General features: G+C 39.0%; 1 protein-coding gene across 16 annotated transcripts in view; it reads left to right on the top strand.

The window, feature by feature from the left end:
• The window catches only part of ATE1 (arginyltransferase 1), a 163872-nt gene that overhangs the window by 56491 nt on the left and 81463 nt on the right, over window positions 1–25918 (top strand). For all 16 annotated transcript variants that reach the window (XM_055559998.1, XM_055560008.1, XM_055560007.1 and 13 more), the window contains one exon: window positions 17777–17958. In XM_055559998.1, the coding sequence (XP_055415973.1) occupies window positions 17777–17958 (182 nt within the window). The remainder of the gene's footprint in view (window positions 1–17776; window positions 17959–25918) is intronic.

The raw sequence follows: 25918 nt of genomic DNA, 5'->3' as shown, positions 1-25918 counted from the left end.
CCAGGTCCTTTTTAGCATTCTCCTAAGTTGGCTGTGTGACCTTGGGCGAGTCTCTTAAGCTCCTTGACCCTCACTTTTTCACTTGCAAACTTAGAAGAGTATCCCAGATGATGACATCCCTCAAAAGTGAGTGAACTTAGCTAACATTTTAACATGTTTTATAGCTTCCTTTCAGGCTTGGGTATTTTAAACCAGGAAAATAAGAGAAACTTTCCGCAAACAACAGCTTGCTCTAGTCCTTCAGGTTTGGGCTTTCACTGTCACTATGCTTTTTTGTGCTCTGAAGCAAGTTGACATTTTACTTAGAACAGTTCCACCTGTTTTTTTTTTTTTTTTCTGTAAAAAAAAATTCTTGTTACCTTGCATACACAACAGATGTTATTTCTCTTATTTTCGTCCTTAATATGGTCTCAACTATACATTTTCATTATATTTTTAATAAAGTGATAACTTCCATCTTATAGAGAGGACTTGGGAGGTAGAAAATTGAGAATTACCTATACTAGGTGAGCATTATAGAAGACTAAGAAAGTGCAGAAATACAAATATCACAACTTTCTTACACATCCCTTTTGTGGCAAAGATGAAGATGTTTATTGACGTGACCCAATGATAGGACCATTCTATAGCAGTTGTTGTTGTTCAGTCACTCAGTCGTGTCCGACTCTTTGGCACCCCATGGACTGCAGCACGCCAGGCTTCCCTGTCCTTCACCATCCTGGAGCTTGCTCAAACGCATGTTCATTGAGTCCGTGATGCCATCCAACCATCTCATCCTCTGTCATCGCCTTCTCCTCCTGCCTTCAGTCTTTCCCAGCGTCAGGGTTTTTTCTCATGAGTTGGCTCATGGCATCAGGTGACCGAAGTATTGGAGCTTCATCTTCAGCATCAGTCCTTCTAGTGAATATTCAGAATTGATTTCCTTTAGGATTGACTGGTTTGATTTCCTTGTAGTCCAAGGGACTCTCAAGAGTTGTCTCCAACACCACAGTTCAAAACCATCAATTCTTTGACGCTCAGCCTTCTTTATGGTTTAACTCTTACATTCTTACATGACTATTGGAAAAACCATAGCTTTGACTAGACGGACCTACAAAATAAAAGCATATAAACTTAAATTATGCTCATTGATTTAGTGTTTGTTCTTACTTAGAAACTGCTGAGGCATCCAAAGGTTATTCATTAAATTTGTTGATTTACATTAATCCACATTTTAAAATTATATAAGTATCTTAGAAATTAAGCCAGCACAAAACATAAAAATAATATTGGTTGTTCAACATTAACAGTCATTAGGGAAAAGCAAATCAAAACCACAAAGACATATCACCTTCACACACATTATGATGGCGGTTATCAAAAAACCAGACAATAATAAATATTGGCATGGATATGGAGAAATTGGAACCCTTGTGCATTGCTGGTGGGCATGTAAAATGGTGCAGCCTCTATGGCAACCAGTATGGTGGTTCCTCAAAGAATTAAAAATAGAATTACTGTGTCATCTAGCTAGTCCTGTTCTGAGTATATACACAAAAGAATTGAAAGTAGAGACTTAAACAGTTATTGTATATCAATGTTCATAGAAGCATTATTCATAACAGCCAAAAAGTATAAGCAGCCCATGTGTCTATGGACAGATGAATGTATAAACAAAATATGATAAGTACACAGGAGTAAAATATTATTTATCCCTAAAAAGGGAGGAAATTCTGACACATGCTGCATGTGGACAGACCTGGAGGACATGATGCCAAGTAAAATAATCCAGCCAAATTACAGAGGCTCCTCTAACCAAGAGATGCAACTGTATGGTTTATTAATACTCTCTGGATATAGGAAAATATTCTATGTACAACAAGAAGAAACAGCTTTTCTGATTTATAGATTCAAAACATATAGAGAGCTTTTAGCTTCAGTTCTGCAACTTCAGCTTCGGGTTAAAAATAAATACAGAAACTCATTGGTTGAGTACTCAAAGAGTTGTTCTCTTTAACTGATTAAACTCATAAATACACAAAAACTAACAAACCAGATTCTCTGTCTTCTCTCATCCAGTAGAGAATAGATCTCCATCATCCGCCCAACAGGGACTATGAACCAAAGTCAGCCATTGCTGCCAGTAATGGGGATAACTTCCTAGTCATAAGACAAACAGAAGCACAGGCTTAGTAGAGAGAAAAACAGAAACAGGGTAAAGTTAGACTGAACTCTTTTGCTGCACAGTTATCTCTTTGGGAATCAAGTAAAGGCATGTTAGGTGTAAGGTACTGTGAGGGCACTTAAAAATTTACTTAGTTCTATCGGGTGAATTAGTTCACTTGAGCTTCTTGGTGGATGGCCTCCAAAACTGTTAAACTATAATTTTCCAAAAGCTGAACTCATGATCTTCATGCAGTAGGGCATGAACACATTATCAAATTTTGACTCATTAATGCAGGAACCATTTAAGACATTAGAACTGATGCCAGGAGCATTTATGAAAATATTGATATATATATATGTATGTATATATATATATATTATACATATCTGCAAACAATAAAAGATTGAGATGAGATTGCTGAGTTAGATAAATACAACTGGTTATTGTCTTACAGGGCATTAAATGGTAAACTTTTGGGTTATTTGTTCCACTAGACAAGAGTCTATAAGTTAACCTCTACTCCAACCAAATTGAAAAATAATTTAATTAATAGACAATCAAGCCCAGAACTGCAGTGAAAAGAACACCCAGTAATTTCTTTGACCTTTGTCAGATTTCACCTTTATATCATCTACCTCAGTTTCTGGTGGTAATCTCAATAACCCCCTATTAAGCACCTATTTAACACTTGCTGGTAATTCTTCAACCTTGGATTTTTAAAACTTGTTTGATACTATGTTAATATATGTCATTAAAATAAGACTTTTAAAAATATGATAAAAGAATAAGAAAAAAATCACTTATAAACTCTCTACTGACACTATCAGATGTTTTTCCCATCTTTACAAGTTTTTGTGTGTGTCCTACAGAAATTTTTCATATGCTTGGGATCATATCTCATTTTACGTTTTTGGTTTGTTTTTTTTTACTTAATTTGGAGAAATGTTTATAATGTTATTAAAAATCTTGCTAAACATATTTTAAAATTTTGCTTAATAGTTCTTTATATGAATTACCATAATTATTTTATTTTACGGTTTAATTTTAATCTGGCTCATTCTCCCCAGTTTAGAAGTGAATAGAAGTTGTTATGCTATCAATGTCATGGTTTTCTTTAATATGTGCTGAATAAAATTTTTAAGTTAAATGCTACTGAGTATTTTTTATTGAGATTACCACCAGAAATTGAGGTAGATGATATAAAGAGTACATTCCTCTCTAAAGAATGGATAATTTTCACTGACTCAGGGATTCTGGTGAAATTAAGGCCTTTAGATGCTCACCTATCATAAAGTAGTGTACTATATCCTAAGAGTGTGAATAGGAAGACTGAATGAGTTCTTTCTAATCTGCAGGCTGTAAAAATGATGTCATTTATATTAGTAAAATTTACTTTTATATATTTCCTTTGTGAATAGAGAAAATGTTTCTTAAAGTAGAATAACAAATACTGTTACATGAACTATTCTTTTTCTTTTTTAAGGATCATTTAAACTTGGTTGTCTTTGGCTTAAAATATAGGTGATAATTGGAAATAATCGGCTTAGAATAAGCTTGCATAGACTAAAATTTTTGGTGCAGCCCTGTTACAGAGTTGTTCTTCAGTTGCTAAGTTGTGTAGAGTTAGCATTATTTGTTAAACATATGTAAGATAATCTCATACTTTAAAGGTTAATATCAATAAATTTGGCTCCTGGAATATAAAATGGGCTATAAAACATTGATGGCTTCCCTGGTGGCTCAGTTGTAAAGAACCCGCCTGCCAGGCAGGACATGTGGGTTCGATCCCTGGGTCAGGAAGATCACCTGGAGAAGGAAATGGGGAAATGGCAACCCACCCCAGTATTCTTGGCTGTAATCCCATGGACAGAGAGCCTAGTGAGCTGCAGTCCACGTGGTCACAAAGAGTTGGATATGACAGCACACACACATGAACGTAAAACATTGATGTCTAATGTAATATCAAATCAGAGTAGTTTTAATTTGTGTTAACTGTCAGAATCAGCTAAGAAAAAGGCAAGGTAACTTCAAAATGTAAACAATTTTTTTTTTGCTGGTGAAGATTACAAGGAATATTGGTTAACTATTGATAATATTTCCAACTATTTCAAGGCTATAGTTGTCTTTTCAGCAGGGGGGATTTTGCCCAGGGAACAAAAACTCTTTGAAAGCAGATCTGTTCTAATGGAATGTTCCTTGGTGGGAACTGCATGTCCAGCCACCACATATTTTCTCAGAACTGTCCCTTAAAATATCTTAATTTCAAATAGTTTGGACATTAACTGGAAATAAGGTTGGAGTCTTTTTTCCAGGTAGGCTGTCATTATATCTGCTTACAGTACAGCTGTGAAGTGGGAAGTGTGTTAGTTTTGGTAGCCATCTATAGTGTACTGATTGTCTCCAGAAAATTAAGAATTGGTTGCATTCAATTTGAAATTGCTTATGCAAAGCTGTGTGATGTATTAACCATGAGTACTGCTGTTTGCATTTTCCAAATTAAATTTATTATTTTTAGTTTCTTATTTATAGACTATATTATTTCCAATTTTTAAATTTCATTTTTGGGTCTTTTTAAGAAATTATGTAAATTTTGATGTCATACTGGTTTAGCACACCTTTAAGTTTCTTTGTTTTTTTTTAAAAATTCTATTGAAATATCTCAGTTTCCCAGTTTATCCCTCTCCCAGGTAACCATAAGTTTTTCTACATCTGTGACTCTATTTCTGTTCTGTAAATAAGTTCATTTGAAACATTTTTAAAAAAATATTCCACATGTAAGTGATAGCATGATGCTTATTTTTCTCTGACTTACTTCACTCAGTATGACAGTCTTTAGATCCATCCAGGTTGCTGCAAATGAAATCATTTCATTTTTTTATGGCTGAGTAATATTCCATTGTGTGTATGTACCGCATTTTTTTTTTAAATCCATTCCTCTGTTGATGGACATTAAAGTTGCTTCCATGTCCTGGCTGTTGTAAATAGTTAGCAGTGAACTTTGGGATGCATATATCTCTTTAAATTAATGGTTTTCTCTGAGTATATACCCAGAAGTGGGATTGCAGGATCATATGGTAGCTCTATTTTTAGTTTTCTTAAGGAACCTCTGTACTGTTCTCTATAAATGGTTGTACTAGTTTACATTCCTGCCAATAGTGTAGGAGGGTTACCTTTTCTTCACATCCACTCCAGCAGTTATTGTTTGTAGATTTTTCTTTTTTTGGTAGATTTTTTTGATGATGGTCATTCTGACCAATGTGAGGTGATACCTCATTGTAGTTTTGATTTGTATTTCTCTAATAATTAATGATATTGAGCATCTTTTCATGTGCTTTTTGGCCATTTGAATATCTTCATGAGTTTCTGTTCTTAAAATTAATCTGAAGATTATTTATAGTGTTTCCTGAACTGTTAACAAAAAACAAAACAGTTGTAGGAATAAGTTATTTTCAAGCAGTTCAGTTCACTAGTGTCCGTATCTTTGCGACCCCATGAATCGCAACATGCCAGGCCTCCCTGTCCATTACCAACTCCTGGACTCTACTCAAACTCATGTCCATCGAGTCGGTGATGCCATCCAGCCATCTCATCCTCTGTCGTCCCCTTCTCCTCCTGCCCTCAATCCCTCCCAGCATCAGGGTCTTTTCCAGTGAGTCAACTCTTCTCATGAGGTGGCCAGAGTATTGGAGATTCAGCTTCAGTATCAGTCCTTCCAATGAACACCCAGGATTGATCTCCTTTAGGATGGACTGGTTGGATCTCCTTGCACTCCAAGGCACTCTCAAGAGTCTTCTCCAACAGCACAGTTCAAAAGCATCAATTCTTCGGTGCTCAGCTTTCTTCACAGTCCAACTCTCACATCCATACATGACCACTGGAAAAACTAGAGCCTTGACTAGATGGACCTTTGTTGGCAAAGTAATGTCTCTGCTTTTGAACATGCTATCTAGGTTGGTCCTCGGAGAAGGCAATGGCACCCCACTCCAGTACTCTTGCCTGGAAAATCCCATGGACGGAGGAGCCTGGTAGGCTGCAGTCCATGAGGTCCCTAAGAGTTGGACACGACTGAGCGACTTCACTTTCACTTTTCACTTTCATGCATTGGAGAAGGAAATGGCAACCCACTCCAGTGTTCTTGCCTGGAGAATCCCAGGGACAGAGGAGCCTGGTAAGAGGCTGTCTATGGGGTCGCACAGAGTCGGACATGACTGAAGCGACTTAGCAGCAGCAGCAGCAGGTCGGTCATAACTTTCCTTCCAAGGAGTAAGCATCTTTTAATTTCAAGGCTGCAATCACCATCTGCAGTGATTTTGGAGCCCCCCAAAATAAAGTCTGACACTGTTTCCACTGTTTCCCCATCTATTTCCCATGAAGTGATGGGACCAGATGCCATGATCTTAGTTTTCTGAATGTTGAGCTTTAAGCCAACTTTTTCACTCTCCTCTTTCACTTTCATCAAGAGGCTTTTTAGTTCCTCTTCATTTTCTGCCATAAGGGTGGTGTCATCTGCATATCTGATGTTATTGATATTTCTCCCTGCAATCTTGATTCCAGCTTGTGCTTCTTCCAGCCCAGCATTTCTCATGATGTACTCTGCCTGTAAGTTAAATAAGCAGGGTGACAATATACAGCCTTGACGTACTCCTTTTCCTATTTGGAACCAGTCTGTTGTTGCATGTCCAGTTCTAACTGTTGCTTCCTGACCTGCAAATAGGTTTCTCAGGAGGCAGGTCAGGTGGTCTGGTATTCCCATCTCTTTCAGAATTTTCCACAGTTTATTGTGATCCACACAGTCAGAGGTTTTGGCACAGTCAATAAAGCAGAAATAGATGTTTTTCTGGAACTCTCTTGCATTTTCTATGATCCAGCGAATGTTGGCAATTTGATCTCTGGTTCCTCTGCCTTTTCTAAAACCAGCTTGAACAACTGGAAGTTCACGGTTCACGTATTGCTAAAGGCTGGCTTGGAGAATTTTGAGCATTACTTTACTAGCGTGTGAAATGAGTGCAATTGTGCGGTAGTTTGAACATTCTTTGGCATTGCCTTTCTTTGGGACTGGAGTGAAGCCTGACCTTTTCCAGTCCTGGGGCCACTGCTGAGTTTTCCAAATTTGCTGGCATATTGAGTGCAGCACTTTCACAGCATCATCTTTTAGGATTTGAAATAGCTCAACTGGAATTCCATCACCTCCACCTGCTTTGTTCGTAGTGATGTTTTTCTAAGGCCCACTTGACTTCACATTCCAGGATGTCTGGCTCTAGGTGAGTGATCACACCATCGTGATTATCTGGGTCATGAAGATCTTTTTTGTACAGTTATTCTATGTATTCTTACCACCTATTCTTAATATTTTCTGCTTCTGTTAGGTCCATACCATTTCTGTCCTTTATCGAGCCCATCTTTGCATGAAATGTTCCTTGATATCTCTAATTTTCTTGAAGAGATCTCTAGTCTTTCCCATTCTATTGTTTTCCTCTATTTCTTTGCATTGATCTCTGAGGAAGGCTTTCTTATCTCTCCTTGCTATTCTTTGGAATTCTGCATTCAGATGCTTATATCTTTCCTTTTCTCCTTTGCTTTTCGCTTCTCTTCTTTTAACAGCTATTTGTAAGGCCTCCCCAGAGAGCCATTTTGCTTTTTTGCATTTCTTTTCCATGGGGATGGTCTTGATCTCTGTCTCCTGTACATTGTCACGAACCTCAGTCCATAGTTCATCAGGCACTCTGTCTATCGGATCTAGTCCCTTAAATCTATTTCTCACTTCCACTGTATAATCATAAGGGATTTGATTTAGGTCATACCTGAATGGTCTAGTGGATTTCCCTACTTTCTTTAATTTAAATCTGAATTTGGCAATAAGGAGTTCATGATCTAAGCCATAGTCAGCTCCTGGTCTTGTTTTTGCTGACTGTATAGAGCTTCTCCATCTTTGGCTGCAAAGAATATAATCAGTCTGATTTTGGTGTTGACCATCTGGTGATGTCCATGTGTAGAGTCTTCTCTTGTGTTGTTGGAAGAGGGTGTTTGCTATGAATAGTACGTTCTCTTGGCAAAACTCTTATTAGCCTTTGCCCTGCTTCATTCTGTACTCCAAGGCCAAATTTGCCAGTTACTCCAGGTATTTCTTGACTTCCTCCTTTGCATTCCAGTCCCCTATAATGAAAAGGACACCTTTTTTGGGTGTTAGTTCTAAAAGGTCTTGTAGGTCTTCATAGAACCGTTCAACTTCAGCTTCTTCAGCGTTATTGTCATTTTCAGGCAGTGCGCTTTTAACAGGTGCTTAAAATGCTTACCATAGGAAGCCTCAGTAAAGTGTTGTTTAAAAAATTCAGGACATCAGTTGGCAAATCACAGATCTGTATGTGAACAGGTGTGATTGCAGAGTTACTTTTGGGTGGTGTGGCAGGGAGGAGAACTCAGGTCCTGCCTTTGCATAGTCCCTGACGACTTCCGCTTTTCCAGTCTTTGAACCCCTGAGTCAGTCCTCCAAGTGCTGTTTCTAGTGCATATGGAGTATGACTCCTCATTTGCCTGTTTCTTTAAGTTGTAACAGTGTCTGTTTTAAACATAACTGAGGCACATCAAAGCAGGTGGGTAAGAAGACAGGTGTACTTGATCAGTGTAAATATACATGCATTTTGGGAACCATTTAGCTGGAAGCCTGAATTCGCCCATTAATATTGATGTCGTTTCTACAGAGCACCTTTGGTATTGTACTGCATAGCTCATTAATCACCGAAGCTGTACCATCCTCCCCAACATTTAAGTTATTTTTTTCTTTTGTATAGCTAGCCATGAGCTTTATTGTTGTATTTTTCCTGTTATCAGCTAAATTCTTGAAATTGAGGAACTGCTAAAAATAACTTTGCTTATTCTTTCACTTACCTGAAACTGTGATAAACTGCAGGCATGAGAAAGATGAACTATTGCATATTGCTAATCTCATTACTGAGCTGTTTGTAAGGAAATTGAAGATAGGTTCTGTTAGCTTGTATAAGTTTGCTATTCAATGAGCTACTGATGTAATTTCTTAGACACAATCTTTTAGGATGTGTCATTCAGACCCCTTAAAGCTGAAACAAAAATGTCCTTAAATTTGCTCAGTCTGCAGAGTGTTTGTGCCTTGTCATTTGTTTTTCAGAGCTACCTTTGAAGGTGCCTAGTAGTATTCCTGTTTTATAATGCAGAAATGGATGCTTTTAAAAGAGGCTATTGTCTTGCTAAGATAAAATAGAAATTGTACAGTGGGGGGAGTTAGGGCTCAAATTCAGGTATCTTGATTATGAATCCTGGAGTCCGTCACTATGGCCTGCTTCCATTCTGTTTGCAGTTTACAGTTTATAGACTCCTCCATCTACATTTGAAAAGTATGAATGGGGGCTTCCCTGGTGGCTCAGAGGCGAAGAATCTGCCTGCCAATGCAGATGTGGGTTTGGTCCCTGGGTCAGGAAGATCCCCTGGAGGAGGAAATGGCAACCCACTCCAGTATTCTTGGAGAATCCCATGAACAGAGGAGCCTGGGGGGCTACAGTCCATGGGGTGCACAGGGCTGGACATGACTGAGCACACACGCACTGCACAAGACGTGCAGGAATGTTAGACAGTGCCGTTCTCCTAACTAGATTTTTTTTTGGTTTTGGAAAATACAGGAATTCTTAAAGTATGTTTAACATGTATTGGATTTATTGTTGTTTTAAGTGAATTAATAGGAACATATTTTTGGAACATATTTTGGTCTTTGTATTTAATACAGTAAGTGTATACAGACACAGTTCAATAAGGAAAAGTTCTCTGGGGTCCTCAGTTTTGTCAGTGTAGAGGGGTTTTGAGGCTGAGAAGTCTGAGCGTTGCTGAGTTCGTGATGCTGTTTCATTGAGGCAGCACCGCTGTTACTTTCCCTTTCCCAAATACTGTGTTTTCCTGCACAATCTGCCATTGTTTCATCTGCTGTGTTTTTAAGAGTATTAACCATTAAAAGTCCTTAACTTAGTAAGGGGTTAAAGAAATGCAGCGATCCCAAGAATTGAAGTAGAATTCTCAAAACACTCCGTAGAGACCAGTCAGTGACTTGGGATGCCTATCTAATTAATGCTGGGAGCCTGTACCCCTTGGGGAGTTAATGGAAGGGACAGAATGATTTGGCTCTTTGTAACCTAGTGAAGTTAAAGGTGACAAATCTATGTTACCTGATGGTTTAAATTTACAATAAAGATGATTTCTAGTTGCTACTCATTAACATGGCTGCGCGGCGTGGCGCAGGAGCGGCCAAGAGGAGATATCCCATGTCCAAGGTCAAGAGCACACAATTGCGCTCATCTCACACGCTAGCGCAGTAACGCTCCAAATTCTCCAAGCCAGACTTTAGCAATACATGAACCATGAACTTCAGATGTGCAAGCTGGTTTTAGAAAAGTCAGAGGAACCAGAGATTAAATTGCCAACATCCGCTGGATCATCGAAAAAGCAAGAGAGTTCCAGAAGAACATCTATTTCTGCTTTATTGACTGTGCCAAAACCTTTGACTGTGTGGATCACAGCAAACTGTGGAAAATTCTGAAAGAGATGGGAATACCAGATCACCTGACCTGCCTCTTGAGAAATCTGTGTGCAGGTCAGGAAGCAACAGTTAGAACTGGACATGCAACAACAGACTGGTTCCAAATAGGAAAAGGAGTACGTCAAGGCTGTATATTGTCACCCTGCTTATTTAACTTACACGCAGAGTATGTCATGAGAAACGCTGGACTGGTAGAAGCACAAGCTGGAATCAAGATTGCCGGGAGAAATATCAATAACCTCAGATATGCAGGTGACACCACCCTTATGGCAGAAAGTGAAGAGGAACTAAAAAGCCTCTTGATGAAAGTGAAAAAGGAGAGTGAAAAAGTTGGCTTAAAGCTCAACATTCAGAAAACTAAGATCATGGCATCTGGTCCCACCACTTCATGGGAAATAGATGGGGAAACAGTGGAAACAGTGTCAGACTTTATTTTGGGGGGCTCCAAAATCACTGCAGATGGTGATTGCAGCCTTGAAATTAAAAGACGCTTACTCCTTGGAAGGAAAGTTATGACCAACCTAGACAGCATATTAAAAAGCAGAGACATTACTTTGCCAACAAAGGTCCGTCTACTCAAGGCTATAGTTTTTCCAGTCGTCATGTATGGATGTGCGAGTTGGACTGGGAAGAAAGCTGAGTGCCGAAGAATTGATGCTTTTGAACTGTGCTGTTGGAGAAGACTCTTGAGAGTCGCTTAGAGTGCAAGGAGATCCAACCAGTCCATCTTAAAGGAAATCAGTCCTGGGTGTTCATTGGAAGGACTGATGCTGAAGCTAAAACTCCAATACTTTGGCCACCTGATTTGAAGGGCTGATTCATTTGAAAAGACCCCGATGCTAGGAAAGATTGAGGGCAGGAGAAGGGGACTACAGAGGATGAGATGGCTGGATGGCATCACCGACTCAATGGACATGAGTTTGAGTGAACTCTGGGAGTTGGTGATGGACAGGGAGGCCTGGTGTGCTGCAGTCCATGGGGTTGCAAAGAGTCGGACACGACTGAGCAACTGAACTGAACTCAGCTTATTAACACACTTATAATCAATAAGTGTCCAAGTCACAGCATGGTGAAGCCTGTGGCTTGATCAAGTTCAGTGAGTCTGGGTTTTAAGGATATTGTTGAAAGATTGGAGATCAAGTCCAAGAGTTCTGCTGATTTCTGATTTCACAGATCTTAGTATTGTTCTTTCTGTTCTTATCTCCTTCACTCTGTCCCTCAAACTCTTTGTGCACCTTCCATGTTTTAAAGTATTACATAATTTGAATTAAGGGGTTGTGTTTGAGGGAAAGAAATTCTATTATGGCAGTTTTATGTCAGGTGGAATCATAAAAGGAGTACAGCAAAGCAGATTTAAAAAAAATTTTTTTCTTTAACCATGCATTGGAACGTTTTGTTTTTCATGCTGCTTTGTTTACTGACCTGGATAGATGAGGCATATTTGAGAAGCAAGTTTATTTAAAAGTGTTTAAAAGTAGCTGATTCAGCACATATATGTGTGCATAGACAGACATCAAGTATGTTAGTTAGATCAGCTCAGTATATGGTGTTGGACACTGCTATTTTTCAGACTTCCCCAGCCAGAAGTGAGTGATCTTGGGGCGCTCTGGCTGTTCCAGCTGCAAAGAGGGCTGAGGGAATCAATATTTCAGGTTCACTTCCAATCCATTTTCCGCAGCTTTCAAGTACTTGTTGAAAAGCTTGAAAATATTGATTAACTTAGCAAGTTGAGACTAGTAGATCATTGTTAACAGTAGTGCTGAGGTCTCAGATATAGTTGTAGAAAAATACCTTCGTATCTGTCTTTAATTGGAGTGTGTTCTGTTTTTGAAATCTGTTTTTTAAAATTAGGTCAGTGAAGACCCCACGAGGGGAAAAGGAAATCACTCATGTTTTAATTGTCAGAAAGCATGATGGAAAGAAAAGGAGTACAGCAAAGCAGATTTTCAGAAAAAAAAAATTTTTTTAACCCTGCATTGAAGCACTTTGTATTTCATGCTGCTTTGTTCACCAGCTTGGATAGATGAAGGATATTTGAGAAGTGAGCGTATTTGAAAGCATTGAAAAGTAGCTGGTTTTCTTGTTTAGCATTGACTTAGGGGCTCGGAGGCCAGTTTGTGTGTCCTTTAATAACTCCATGGTTTTATGACCAGTTTATTGCTTAGTTGACTCCTGGATTTCCGGTTTCCTCAGGTGATGTGATGGGAGTCAGAGTAGGTAGCTTTTTGCTAGGTAATTATAAAACAGCCCCTATCTATATGCAGTGCTTTGCAAATAGGGAAGATACCTAACTCACGTGGAACTGAGAGGGGGAATAATGCCTCTGGTAGGGCAAATTGGTCACGACTGGACTCATAGGAGAAGGAACCAGTGGGAGATCCAGGAGATGAGAGAAGTGATGGACTTGGAAAACTGAGAAGGTAATTGCAGTTTGAAAAAAAAGTTTTCAGGCTAGTACAACATGTAGGGCTGATTCATATTTAGGGCTAACAGAATATATCGGTTATTTATTTATTGAGAATGTGCTTATTGAGTCCGTACTTATTATGTCCTTAATAAATACGTTTTTAAATGAAGGAATGAACACACTCATTTGATTTAATGAGCCTTGGAATGACACACTAAACTGAACTCATGGAAGAATTTAGGCTCATTTCAAAGTCATCCAGTTAGCTTTGCCTTGGAGGTTTTCTCACGTTTGACAGGCTCCCCAGCTTCCCCATCATGAACTGACAGTTTGTTTCTGTCTCAGTGTCACTGCACTGGTTGCTGTCCTGCACGAGTATTTCTCAAGACAGAGAGTTCATTCCTGTGAGCCTCGGGGCTCATATTTAAAAGATGGTTTCCATAAAATTCTATGATATGTAGAGTTTATTTTTTATTACATAGTTGGAACATTCTATTTTCTAAGATGATTAGGCCTCAAGTCTATTAACAATTTAGAGGATTGGCATTAATTCAGGTGTTGCAGATACAATAGGTTAATATCCTTTCTGCTTTCCTTTTGTATAATACTTCTGTTTGCTTATCCCTTCTGCTCTTCAAGCTGTATCTGTTTCTAGAGAAATAGTAATGAGTTTTTAAAAGAGCGATGCCATATGTGACAGTGAATGCTAAAACCAGGGTTTGACATTTATTATAGTTGGTAGAAGCTCTTAAAAGGTTAAAAATGTGTTTACTGTCTCAGCACCATTTTAACTACAGCATTGGAAGTTTTAGAAATCACTGATATTGCTAGCACCATGGTAGATGTTCTCTTATTTGCACAGTTACTCTCCCACCCCTTTCCCAAACTGTGCTTTTGGGAAAGAAGTCACTGTGTGCAGCCCCTACTGAAATAGTAGTGAATTATAAAACCTCAAGAGATGATTGATACTTGGTCTCCGTTGCAGAGTGCTCATTTCAAATGCTGAATTGTGTGCAAACTATATTTTACATAGAAATGTATCTTAAATAGTTGCCATTTGTGTTCTCTTCCATTGATGTCATTTCAATGTAAAACCATCAAAATTGCCTTTATAGGTCATGTCCATTTGACGGCCTCTAAACCCTTCAGTTCAGATGGTAAAGCGTCTGCTTGCAATGCGGGAGACCTGGGTTCAATCCCTGGGTCGGGAAGATCCCCTGGAGAAGGAAATGACAACCCACTCCAGTATTCTTGCCTGGAGAATCCCGTGGATGGAGGAGCCTGGGGGGCTATAGTCCACGGGGTCGCAAAGAGTCGGACACGACTGAGCGACTTCACTCACTCAGTCACTCACTCATGCTTTCCTCAGTTTAGGCAGAGTATCTGCATAAGCTCTTTACAATTCTGCATGGAAGATTGGTGTCTTCCTCCTCATGTATTAGTTTATTCAATCATTTATATCAGTATGGACTCATGGACAGTTTCTGCTGTATAGCAAAGTGAATCAGCCATTTAATTGGCTTGTATAAAAGCTCACTCTTCATGTTGTGAAATTCTGTGAGTTTTGACAAGTGCATAATGTCATGTTTGCGCTGCTACACTATTACATAGAACAGTTTGATCCTGTAAGTCCCCCGTGCTACATCTGTTCATCCTTCCCCACACCCCCAATTTCTTGGCAACCACTGATCTTTTACTTTCTCAACAGTTTTGCCTTTTATAGAATGTAATTGGAATTGTATAATCTGTCGCATTTTCACACTGATCTCATTCACTTAGCAATAAATATTTAACGTTTCTCCATTTTGTGTTTGGCTACCAAACATGTTTTCATCTAGAAGTTTTGCATTTTGCATAGTCTGTGATCCATTGTGAGTTAATTTTTTTTGAAAGATGTAAGGCCTGTGACTAGATATTGCTTTTTTTGCATCTGGATGTCCAGTGTCTGTATCAAAGAGTCTGTACCATTTTGCATTCCCACCTTTAGTGAATGAGAATTCCTGTTGCTCTGCATTCTCACCAGCATTTGATATTCAGGTTATTGGATTTCAGCTATTCTAATAGCTGTGTAATACTCTGTTTTGTTTTTTTTTTTTTTCATTTCAGTTTCCTAACAACAAATGATGTTGAGCGTCTTTTTATTATTTGAACATCTTTTGTATTCCTGTTTGGCGACTGTACATCGTCTTTGGTGAAGTGTCTCACTAGATATTTTACCTGGTTTTTAATTGAGTTGTTTTCTCGTTGTGAATTTTAAGAGTTTTTTTTTTTTTTGAATACCAGTTCTTTTTGATGTATTTTGCAACGTTTTCTCTAGTCAGTGGCTTGCCTTTTTATTCTCATAACAATGTATTTCACAGACTTGAGGTTTTTAATTTTAGTGATGTCCAGCTTGACAATTATTTCCTTCATGAATTGTGCTTTTTGGTGTTTTATCTAAAAACTCATCACCATACCCAGGGTCTCCTAGGTTTTTACCTACGTTATCATCTAGAAGATTCACATTTTACATAGTCTGTGATCCATTGTGAGTTATTTTTTTTTGAAAGGTGCGAGGTATGTGACTAGATACTGCTTTTTTTTGTATCTGGATGTCCAGTTGGTACAGTACCTTTTGTTGTACAGACCAATCTTTCTCTCTTGAATTATCTTTTGCTTCTTTGTCAAGGGGCAGATGACTGTATTTATGTGGATTTTGTATTCTGTTCTGTTGTTTCATTTGTTCTCACCAGTATCACACAAGCTTGATTATCATGGCTTTATGTAAGTCTTGATATCAGGTGGTGTCAGTCTTCCGACTTCTGTTGTTCTTCAGTATTGTGTTGGTATTCTTACTCTTTTTCCTTTCCATATAAGCATTAGAATTAATTTGCCAGTATTCACAAAATTGCTGGGATTTTGATTGAGATTGCATTCAGTCTGGAGACTTAATTTGGGAAGAATGGACATGTCAGTCAAAATGAACATATAATATTTTCCATTTGTTTATGTCTTTTTTTATTCCTTTTGTCATAGTTTTGTAGTGTTTTGCATATGGATTCTGATATATTGTTAGATTTATACTTAGGTGTGTACTTCGGTGTGTAAATTTTTTTGGTGGTTTTGTAAATGGTGTTGTGTTTTTAATTTCAAAATCCGGTCATTGCTTGTGTATAGGGGCAGTTGCCTTGCATGTCAGCCTTGTGTCCTGTAATCTGCTTGTGATTGCTCATTAGTTTCGGTTTTTGTTGTTGATTCTTTGAAAATCTCTGCATAGTATGTCATGTCATTTGTGAACCAGTTTTTTTTTTTTTCTTTTCAGTGTATATGAATATCTTTTATTTCCTTTTCTCATATTTTTACACTAAGATTTCCAGTATGATGTTGAATAGACGTAATGAAGGAGGATATCATTGTCTTGTTCCCCATTTTAGGGGGAGATGATCCAGTTTCTTACAGTTGAGTATGATGTTAGCTGTAGATTTTTTTGTATGTGTACTTTACAAAGTTGATGAACTTTCTCTATTCATAGTTTGCTGAGAACTTTTAGTCATGAATGGGTGTTGTATTTTGTTACATGTGTTTTCTCTACCAATCAATATGATTATACTTTTCTTTTAGCCTATTTTGATGGTTGGATTACATTAATTGCTTTTCTTTTTTAAATTCTCTAATATTTGAACCAACCTTGCATACCTGGGGTTAATCCCACTCTGTCATAGTGTGTAATTCTTTATATACATTGTTGGGTTTGATTTACTAATATTTTGTGAGGATTTTTCCTTCTGTGTTTATGAGGTACTGTTACGTAGTTTTCCTGTCTTGTAATGTCTTTTTCTGGTTTTATTGTTAACAAACCTGCTTTTTTCATTCTCCTTCATTCCCTTCTAGCCTTTTTCCATATACATTCTCTGTGACTTTGAGTGTGTGAATATGTTACACAAGTTTTGTTATTAATATATTTGTTCACTTAAATTGTTCATCTCTAACATCCATTCAGTTTCTGACAAAGCATTTTCTTATGGTGCTCCATAATTTTCACTGTATGGTTTTCATTTAATAACAGTTATATTTAAATTCATGTTGAATTTTAAAATGAGAAATATCATAAACTATTTACAGAAAATGGTTATATTTTGCAGTCTCTAGAGAAATTTGTGGCATTTTCTTCTGTGGGATTATAGGTACATCAAAATAATGGTAAGGGGATAACTTGCACTATCCCTTGGCTAATAGGGAGAAATGTCATAGCTCTTTGTGCTTACACAGGAACTTGTACCTAGAAAAAATTATGAGCTCATATGCCTTATGAACGCAAGAGTGGTCATAGACCAGGCCTGGCTGGCAGCTGAGGATAGGTCCCCTGTTCGCACTTAGCCCTCACTTTTATGTTCTCCATCTTTCTCTCATTCATCATTTCTTTCCCAGCTTTTGCATGGAACAGAAAATAATAAGTTGAAAAACATGTTAAGTTGATTTTTCTCTGTTGTTGTGTTACATCAGTGTTTCTACAACTAAAATGTTTTGCAGGATATGACTCTTCTGCGAGTCAGAAGATAGTGGCAAAAAAAGAAGAAATTTTAGGAGTTACTCGCTGAGTAAAATACAAATAGAAAAAGTTAATTATTAATATTTTTTAATATAAAGATAAAAGTGACAAGCTGTTTCTATGTCTACTTTTTCACAGACAGAGAATTCCCCTAATGGACCAGATTGTGGTTATGGCTCCTTTCACCAGCAGTACTGGCTTGATGGGAAGATCATTGCTGTGGGGGTGATTGACATTCTTCCATACTGTGTATCATCTGTATATTTGTACTACGATCCCGATTATTCATTTCTGTCTTTGGGTGTCTACTCTGCGCTCCGGTAAGATTGCTTTTGACAATTGTAATGGGTCGTATAGAACTTCATATATTTCTTCATTTGATTATATTTTATTATATAACAGTAGAAATTCTGTTAGATAGTACATAATTTGTTGCTCTTGTAGTCTCTTGTATATTCGTATTTAGATACAACACTTTTAGAACCGAGGCCACAATGTGTATGTGTGTGTTGCTTCAGTAGTGTCCGACTCGTTGCAACCCCATGGACTTGAGCCCATCAGGTTCCTCTGTCCATGGGATTCTTCTTTTCCTCCACCAGGGGATCTTTCTGACCCAGGGATCAAGCCCACAGCTCCTGCATTGGCTTTTGTCTGATGGTAATTCCCTTTTTAAGGTATCCATCTTATCTAGTGTTTGAGAGGTCATTGTGATGCTTTTGCTGTTTAGTTTATGCATTTATTTAAGCTTCCCTGTCAGAGCCGCTCAGTGGTTTTTAAATGTTACATTATTTATATATTTTTTGTCATCCCTATTTTGTGTGTATATATATCAGTTCAGTTCAGTCGCTCAGCTGTGTCTGACTCTTTGCAACCCCATGAATCGCAGCACGCCAGGCCTCCCTGTCCATCACCAACTCCTGGAGTTTACCCAAACTCATGTCCATCAAGTCAGTGATGCCATCCAGCCATCTCATCCTCTATTGTCCCCTTCTCCTCCTGTCCCCAATCCCTCCCAGCATAGGGTCTTTTCCAGTGATTCAGCTCTTCGCATGAGGTGGCCAAAGTATTGGAGTTTCCGCTTCAGCATCAGTCCTTCCAATGAACACCCAGGACTGATCTCCTTTAGGATGGACTGGTTGGGTCTCCTTGCACTCCAAGGGACTCTCAAGAGTCTTCTCCAATAGCACAGTTCAAAAGCATCAATTCTTCAGCACTCAGCTTTCTTCACAGTCCAACTCTCACATCCATACATGACCACTGGAAAAACCATAGCCTTGACTAGATGGACCTTTGTTGGCAAAGTAATGTCTCTGCTTTTGAATATGCTGTCTAGGTTGGTCATAACTTTCCTTCCAAGGAGTAAGCGTCTTTTAATTTCATGGCTGCAGTCACCATCTGCAGTGATTTTGGAGCCCCAAAAAATAAAGTCTGACACTGTTTCCACTGTTTCCCCATCTATTTCCCATGAAGTGATGGGACCAGATGTGTGTGTGTGTATATTATAATTAATTAAACATTATATGAATCTGGCATAAATGAACTAAAGCCCTCTGAGTCTGTTGGAAGAAATGTACAATTATATAAAGTATATAGAACAGGCCCAGGGAGTCCCTGACTGTCCATTGACTCTATGACCTCATCCAAAGATGGTTTCCTTTTTATGTCCGTTGCTGCAAATGTATGTAACATAGCACACATATTTTTAGGTGCATTATCCTGATGATAAAAAGAGTAGGGTCTTGTCTCATGAAAATAATTTACTTTTATTTTTATTCCTGCCTGTCTGTTTGTACATGTGGTAGAGGAAGGAGGAGGATTGAGAGTTTTGTCTGGGAGCTTGTCTCTTTTCTCCTTGTTTGTCATTGAATCACTTTTTTCTCTTTGTTTTTCCCATTGTTTTCTCTGATGATCATGATTTTCACATCAAGGTAAAACATACTTTGAGATTATTTTATTTATTGTATATGTGTTTTTCTCTGAATTATAAAAGTATCAGGGTTGATTTTTCTTTTTTTAATCACTAGTTGATTTAAAAAGAAATATGGTCCATAGTTGATTTTTTATGTGTTTTTCGGTGGCCCATGTACTGATATTTTCAACATGACCTGACCTGTCTCTCAGTACCACGTTATATAGCAAATTTTAAAAATACAGTGTTTACAACTGATCCCTATAATAATATTTTATTTTTCTTATTTATTTAATTGCATTTTGTATAAAACTAATTAAAAACTATTCAGGACTCTGTGGTATCTTTGTGATTCTGTGAAATTAGAACTGATTGTTTAAAAGCATTCATATTTTGTAACTTTGGAAGTGCATATTTCAGAAAAGATACTTTTTCTTTGTACCAGAATTATTCAGTACTTCGAAATTATTGCCATTTTCTTCTTCCTTTATTTTCTGTATCTCTAACTTTACAATGTGTAGCTGTGGATTTGTCTAGACTTCTCAGATAAATATTAAGAATATTTATTCTTGAAAGAGATGGAAATACCAGACCACCTGATCTGCCTCTTGAGAAGTTTGTATGCAGGTCAGGAAGCAACAGTTAGAACTGGACATGGAACAACAGACTGGTTCCAAATAGGAAAAGGAGTTCGTCAAGGCTGTATATTGTCACCCTGTTTATTTAACTTATATGCAGAGTATATCATGAGAAACGCTGGACTGGAAGAAACACAAACTGGAATCAAGATTGCCGGGAGAAATATCAATAACCTCAGATATGCAGATGACACCACCCTTGTGGCAGAAAGTGAAGAGGAACTCAAAAGCCCTTGATGAAAGTGAAAGTGGAGAGTGAAAAAGTTGGCTTAAAGCTCAACATTCAGAAAACGAAGATCATGGCATCAGGTCCCACCACTTCATGGGAAATAGATGGGGAAACAGTGGAAACAGTGACAGACTTTATTTTTCTGGGCTCCAAAATCACTACAGATGGTGACTGCAGCCATGAAATTAAAAGACGCTTACTCCTTGAAAGAAAAGTTATAACCAACCTAGATAGCATATTAAAAAGCAGAGAGATTACTTTGCCAACAAAGGTCCGTCTAGTCAAGGCTATGGTTTTTCCTGTGGTCATGTATGGATGCGAGAGTTGGACTGTGAAGAAGGCTGAGCGCCGAAGAATTGATGCTTTTGAACTGTGGTGTTGGAGAAGACTCTGGAGAGTCCCTTCAACTGCAAGGAGATCCAACCAGTCCATTCTGAAGGAGATCAGCCCTGGGATTTCTTTGGAAGGAATGATGCTAAAGCTGAAACTCCAGTCCTTTGGCCACCTCATGCAAAGAGTTGACTCATTGGAAAAGACTCTGATGCTGGGAGGGATTGGGGGCAGGAGGAGAAGGGGACTACAGAGGATGAGATGGCTGGATGGCATCACTGACTCGATGGACCTGAGTCTCAGTGAACTCCGGGAGTTGGTGATGGAAGGGAGGCCTGGTGTGCTGCGATTCATGGGGTCGCAAAGAGTTGGACATGACTGAGCGACTGATCTGATCTGATCTGATCTGATTCCTATAGAATAAATCCATCCTCTGTATGAAATATTTTATTTCTCAATGAACAAAGAGATATAGAAATCCTATTGCATTTGAGATAGCAAATAATCAATTCCCAGAAAAAACTGTTTCCAGCAGTCTATTTGCTGCTTGATTGAGCTGTTGAAAATTCTGGATCTGTACAGCTTTGAGGAAGTAGCAGAGGAGCCTGCGGAGCAGGAAAACTGGGGCCAGCGGAGGATGAGGAGATTGCCACTGCATTGCAGCCTTTCAGTGCTCTGGAGAATCTCAGTTGCTGAGTTTATAGAAGAGTAGAGGCAGCCAGCAGATTGACATTATGAAGCAAAGCTGGGGAGAGTAGGTTACAAGTTACCAATTCCATTGTTGATTTCAGTGTATTTCAGTGAAACCTGTCAAATTTTTCCTCCGTTTCTTCAGTTTCTTAAGCAATCGTACAGTCAGTATAGAGTTTCTATATTTTAATTTGTAATCAAGTGTAGATTTGTATGTAAGCTGGTCTGCAGATTTTAAAAATGTTTGAATTGGGGTTCGTGAGTATATAATTTATTTACTTTTTCTTTTTTGGCAAGATGAATTTTAGAAGTGTAATTAATTTGTTTAATAGATGTTTGAGCACAGTCTGTGTCCTGGAAGTACGTAGGTGTGAATCAGACACTTGCAGCTTTGTTAAAGCAGACAGTAAATTTAAAAACAGATAGCAGAATTTTAGAGACTCCTTTGTCTGTCCTGCTCAAATGAGTTCATGTTTGGCATCCCTGGTAGCTCAGATGGTAAAGCGTATGCCTGCAGTGCGGGAGACCAGGCTTTGATCCCTGGGTTGGGAAGATCCCCTGGAGAAGGGAATGGTAACCCACTCCAGTATTCTTGCCTAGAGAATTCCATGGACAGAGGAGCCTGGTAGGCTACAGTCCATGGGGCCGCAAAGAGTCGGACACGACTGAGCAACTTCACTTTCACTTTGCCTTTGTATTATAACAAGAATAAAATTGTGGTAGTGGGCATGAGGCCCTTTTTATATAGGGTGGTCAGGAAACACCTCTTTAGCCAAGAAAGAACAAAAAGGAGCCAGCTATGTGAAAATCTGAGGATAGAAGTCCAGGTCAAAGTACCAAGTCCAAGTGTCCTGAGGTGCTGGAATGAAGAGAAGGCAGGCCTTAAGGGCTGGGATGTAGGATAGGATCTAGACAGTGCTGTGTAAGGAGGGCAGCCAGGCAGTGGTGTTGATGAGGGGCAGATGGAGAACGGCTTACAGGCGACAGTAAGGAGGTTCAGTTCAGTTCAGTTCAGCCGCACAGTTGTGTCTGACTCTCTGTGACCTCATGGACTGCAGCACGCCAGGCCTCCCTGTCCATCACCAACTTCTGGAGTTTACTCAAACTCATGTCCATTGAGTCGGTGATGCCATCCAGCCCTCTCATCCTCTGTCGTCCCCTTCTCCGCCCACCCTCAATCTTTCCTAGCATCGGGGTCTTTTCAAATGAGTCAGTTCTTCACATTAGGTGGCCAAAGTATTGGAGTTTCAGGTTCAGCATCAGTCCTTCCATTGAATATTCAGGACTGATTTCCTTTAGGATGGACTGGTTGGATCTCCTTGCTGTCCAAGGGACTCTCAAGAGTCTTCTCCAATACCACAGTTCAAAAAGCGTCAGTTCTTCAGTTCTAAGCTTTCATTACAGTCCAGGTCTCACATCCATACATGAACACTGGAAAAACCATAGCTTTGACTAGATGGACCTTTGTTGGCAAAGTAATGTCTCTTCTTTTTAATAAGCTGTCTAGGTTGGTCTTACCTTTTCTTCCAAGGAGTAAGCGTCTTTTAATTTCATGGCTGCAGTCACCATCTGTAGTGATTTTGGAGCCCCCAAAAATAAAGTCTGTCACTGTTTCCCCATCTATTTGCCATGAAATGATGGGACCAGATGCCACGATTTAAGTTTTCTGAATGTTGAGTTTTAAACCAACTTTTTCAGTTTCCTCTTTTACTTTCATCAAGAGGCTCTTTAGTTCTTCTTAGCTTTCTGCCACAAGGGTGCTATCATCTGTGTATCTGATGGTATTGATATTTCTCCCGCCAGTCTTGATTCCAGCTTGTGCTTCATCCAGTCCAGCATTTCTCATGATCTACTCTGCATATAACTTAAATAAGCCAGGTGACAATATACAGCCTTGACGTACTCCTTTTCCTATTTGGAACCAGTCTGTTGTTCCATGTCCAGTTCTAACTATTGCTTCTTGACCTGCATACAGATTTCTCAGGAGGCAGATAAGGTGGTCTGGTATTCCCATCTCTTTCAGAATTTTCCACAGTTTATTGTGATCCACACAGTCAAAGGCTTTGGCATAATCAATAAAGCAGAAGTAGATGTTTTTTCTGGAACTCTCTTGCTTTTTTGGTGATCCGACAGATGTTGGCAATTTGATCTCTGGTTCCTCTGCCTTTTCTAAATCCAGCATGAACATCTGGAAGTTCATGGTTCATTTATTGTTGAAGCCTGGCTTGGAGAATTTTTAGCATTACTTTGCTAGCGTGTGAGATGAGTGCAATTGTGCAGTAGTTTGAGCATTCTTTGGCATTGCCTTTCTTTGGGACTGGAATGAAACCTGACCTTTTCCAGTCCTGTGGCCACTGCTGAGTTTTCCAAATTTGGTGGCATATTGAGTGCAGCACTTTCATAGCATCATCTTTTAGGATTTGAAATAGCTCAACTGGAATTCCATCACCTCCACTAGCTCTCTTTGTAGTGATGCTTCCTGAGGCTCACTTGACTTCACATTTCAGCACGTCTGGCTCTAGGTGAGTGTTCACACAATCGTGGTTATCTGGGTTATGAAGATCTTTTTTGTACAGTTCTTCTGTGTATTCTTGCCACCTCTTGTTAATATCTTCTGCTTCTGTTAGGTCCATACCATTTCTGCCCTTTATTGTGCCCATATTTGCATGAAAAGTTCCCTTGGTATCTCTTATTTCCTTGAAGAGATCTCTGGTCTTTCCCATTCTCTTGTTTTCCTCTATTTCTTTGCACTGATCACTGAGGAAGGCTTTCTTATCTCTCCTTGCTCTTCTTTGGAACTCTGCATTCAAACGAGTATATCTTTCCTTTTGTCCTTTGCCTTTCGCATCTTTTCTTTTCACAGCTATTTGTAACGCCTCCTCAGACAACCATTTTGCCTTTTTGCATTTCTTTTTCTTGGGGATAATCTTGATCACTGTCTCCTGTACAATGTCACGAACCTCTGTCCATCTGTGTGTCAGATCTAGTGTATCAGATCTAATCCCTTGAATCTATTTCTCACTTCCACTGTATAATCAAAAGGGGTTTGATTTAGGTCATACCTGAATGGTCTAGTGGGCTTCCGTACTTTCTTCAATTTAAGTCCAAATTTGGCAATAAGAAGTTCATGATCTGAGCCACAGTCAGCTCCCAGTCTTGTTTTTGCTGACTGTATAGAGCTTCTCCATCTTTGGCTGCAAATAATATAATCAGTCTGATTTTGATATTGACCATCTAGCAATGTCCATGTGTAGAGTCTTCTCTTGTGTTGTTGGAAGATGGGGTTTGCTATGATCAGTACATTCTCTTGGCAAAATATTAGCCTTTGCCTTGCTTCATTCTGTACTCCAAGGCCAAATGTGCCGGTTACTCTGGGTATTTCTTGACTTCGTACTTTTGCATTCCAGTCCCCTATAATGAAAAGGACATCTTTTTTGGGTGTGAGTTCTAGAAGGTCTTGTAGGTCTTCATAGAACTGTTCAGCTTCTTCAGCCTTACTGGTAGGGGCATGGTCTTGGATTACTGTGATATTGAATGGTTTGTCTTGGAAATGAACAGAGATCATTCTGCCGTTTTTGAGATTGCATCCAAGTACTGCATTTCAGACTCTCTTGTTGACTATGATGGCTGTTCCATTTCTTCTAAGGGATTTTTGCCTACAGTAGTAGATATAATGGTCATTGAGTTAAATTCACCCATTCCAGTCCATTTTAGCTCTTTGATTCCTAAAATGTTGACATTCACTCTTGCCATCTCCTGTTTGACCACTTCCAATTTGCCTTGATTCATGGACCTAACATTCCAGGTTCCAGTGCAGTATTGCTCTTAACAGCATTGGACTTTACTTCCATCACCAGTCACATCCACAACTGGGTGTTGTTTTTGCTTTGGCTCTGTCTCTTCATTCTTTCTGGAGTTATTAGTCCGCTGATATCTAGTAGCATATTGGGCTATGACCAGTGAGTTCTCTTGGCAAAACTCTATTAGCCTTTGCCTTGCTTCATTCTGTACTCCAAGGACAAATTTGCACCTACCGACCTGGAGAGTTCATCTTTCATTGTCGTATCTTTTTACTTTTTCATACTGTTCATGGGGTTCTCAAGGCAATAATACTGAAGTGGTTTGCCATTCCCTTCTCCAGTGGACCACATTTTGTCAGAACTCGCCACCATTTTATGTGAGTGTGACACCAGCCTAATGTGAAGTTACCTCACCTGATTAATAATTAATAAAAGACTGCTTAGATTGCTCTCTGGGGTTATGGAGGGCAATAGTGGAAACTGGAAATCTGTTTGGAGGCTGTTAGAATTGTCCAAGAGCCATAATGGTGGCTTGGACCAAAGTATCTGAGGTGGGGGTGGTGAGAAGTGGTCCGATTCAGGGTATTTGGAGATAGAGCCAGCTGGACTTGTTGATGGGTGGATGCTGGAGGTGAATCTTTTAAGGATGGCTCATAGGCTTAGGGTCTGAACAGCTTAGGGGTG

The sequence above is a fragment of the Bubalus kerabau genome, chromosome 22 (assembly GCF_029407905.1).
Source record: "Bubalus kerabau isolate K-KA32 ecotype Philippines breed swamp buffalo chromosome 22, PCC_UOA_SB_1v2, whole genome shotgun sequence".
In the NCBI taxonomy this organism is placed as follows: domain Eukaryota; kingdom Metazoa; phylum Chordata; class Mammalia; order Artiodactyla; family Bovidae; genus Bubalus; species Bubalus kerabau.
The sequence above is the reverse complement of the archived record's forward strand: the minus strand, read 5'-3'. Positions and strand labels throughout refer to the sequence as shown.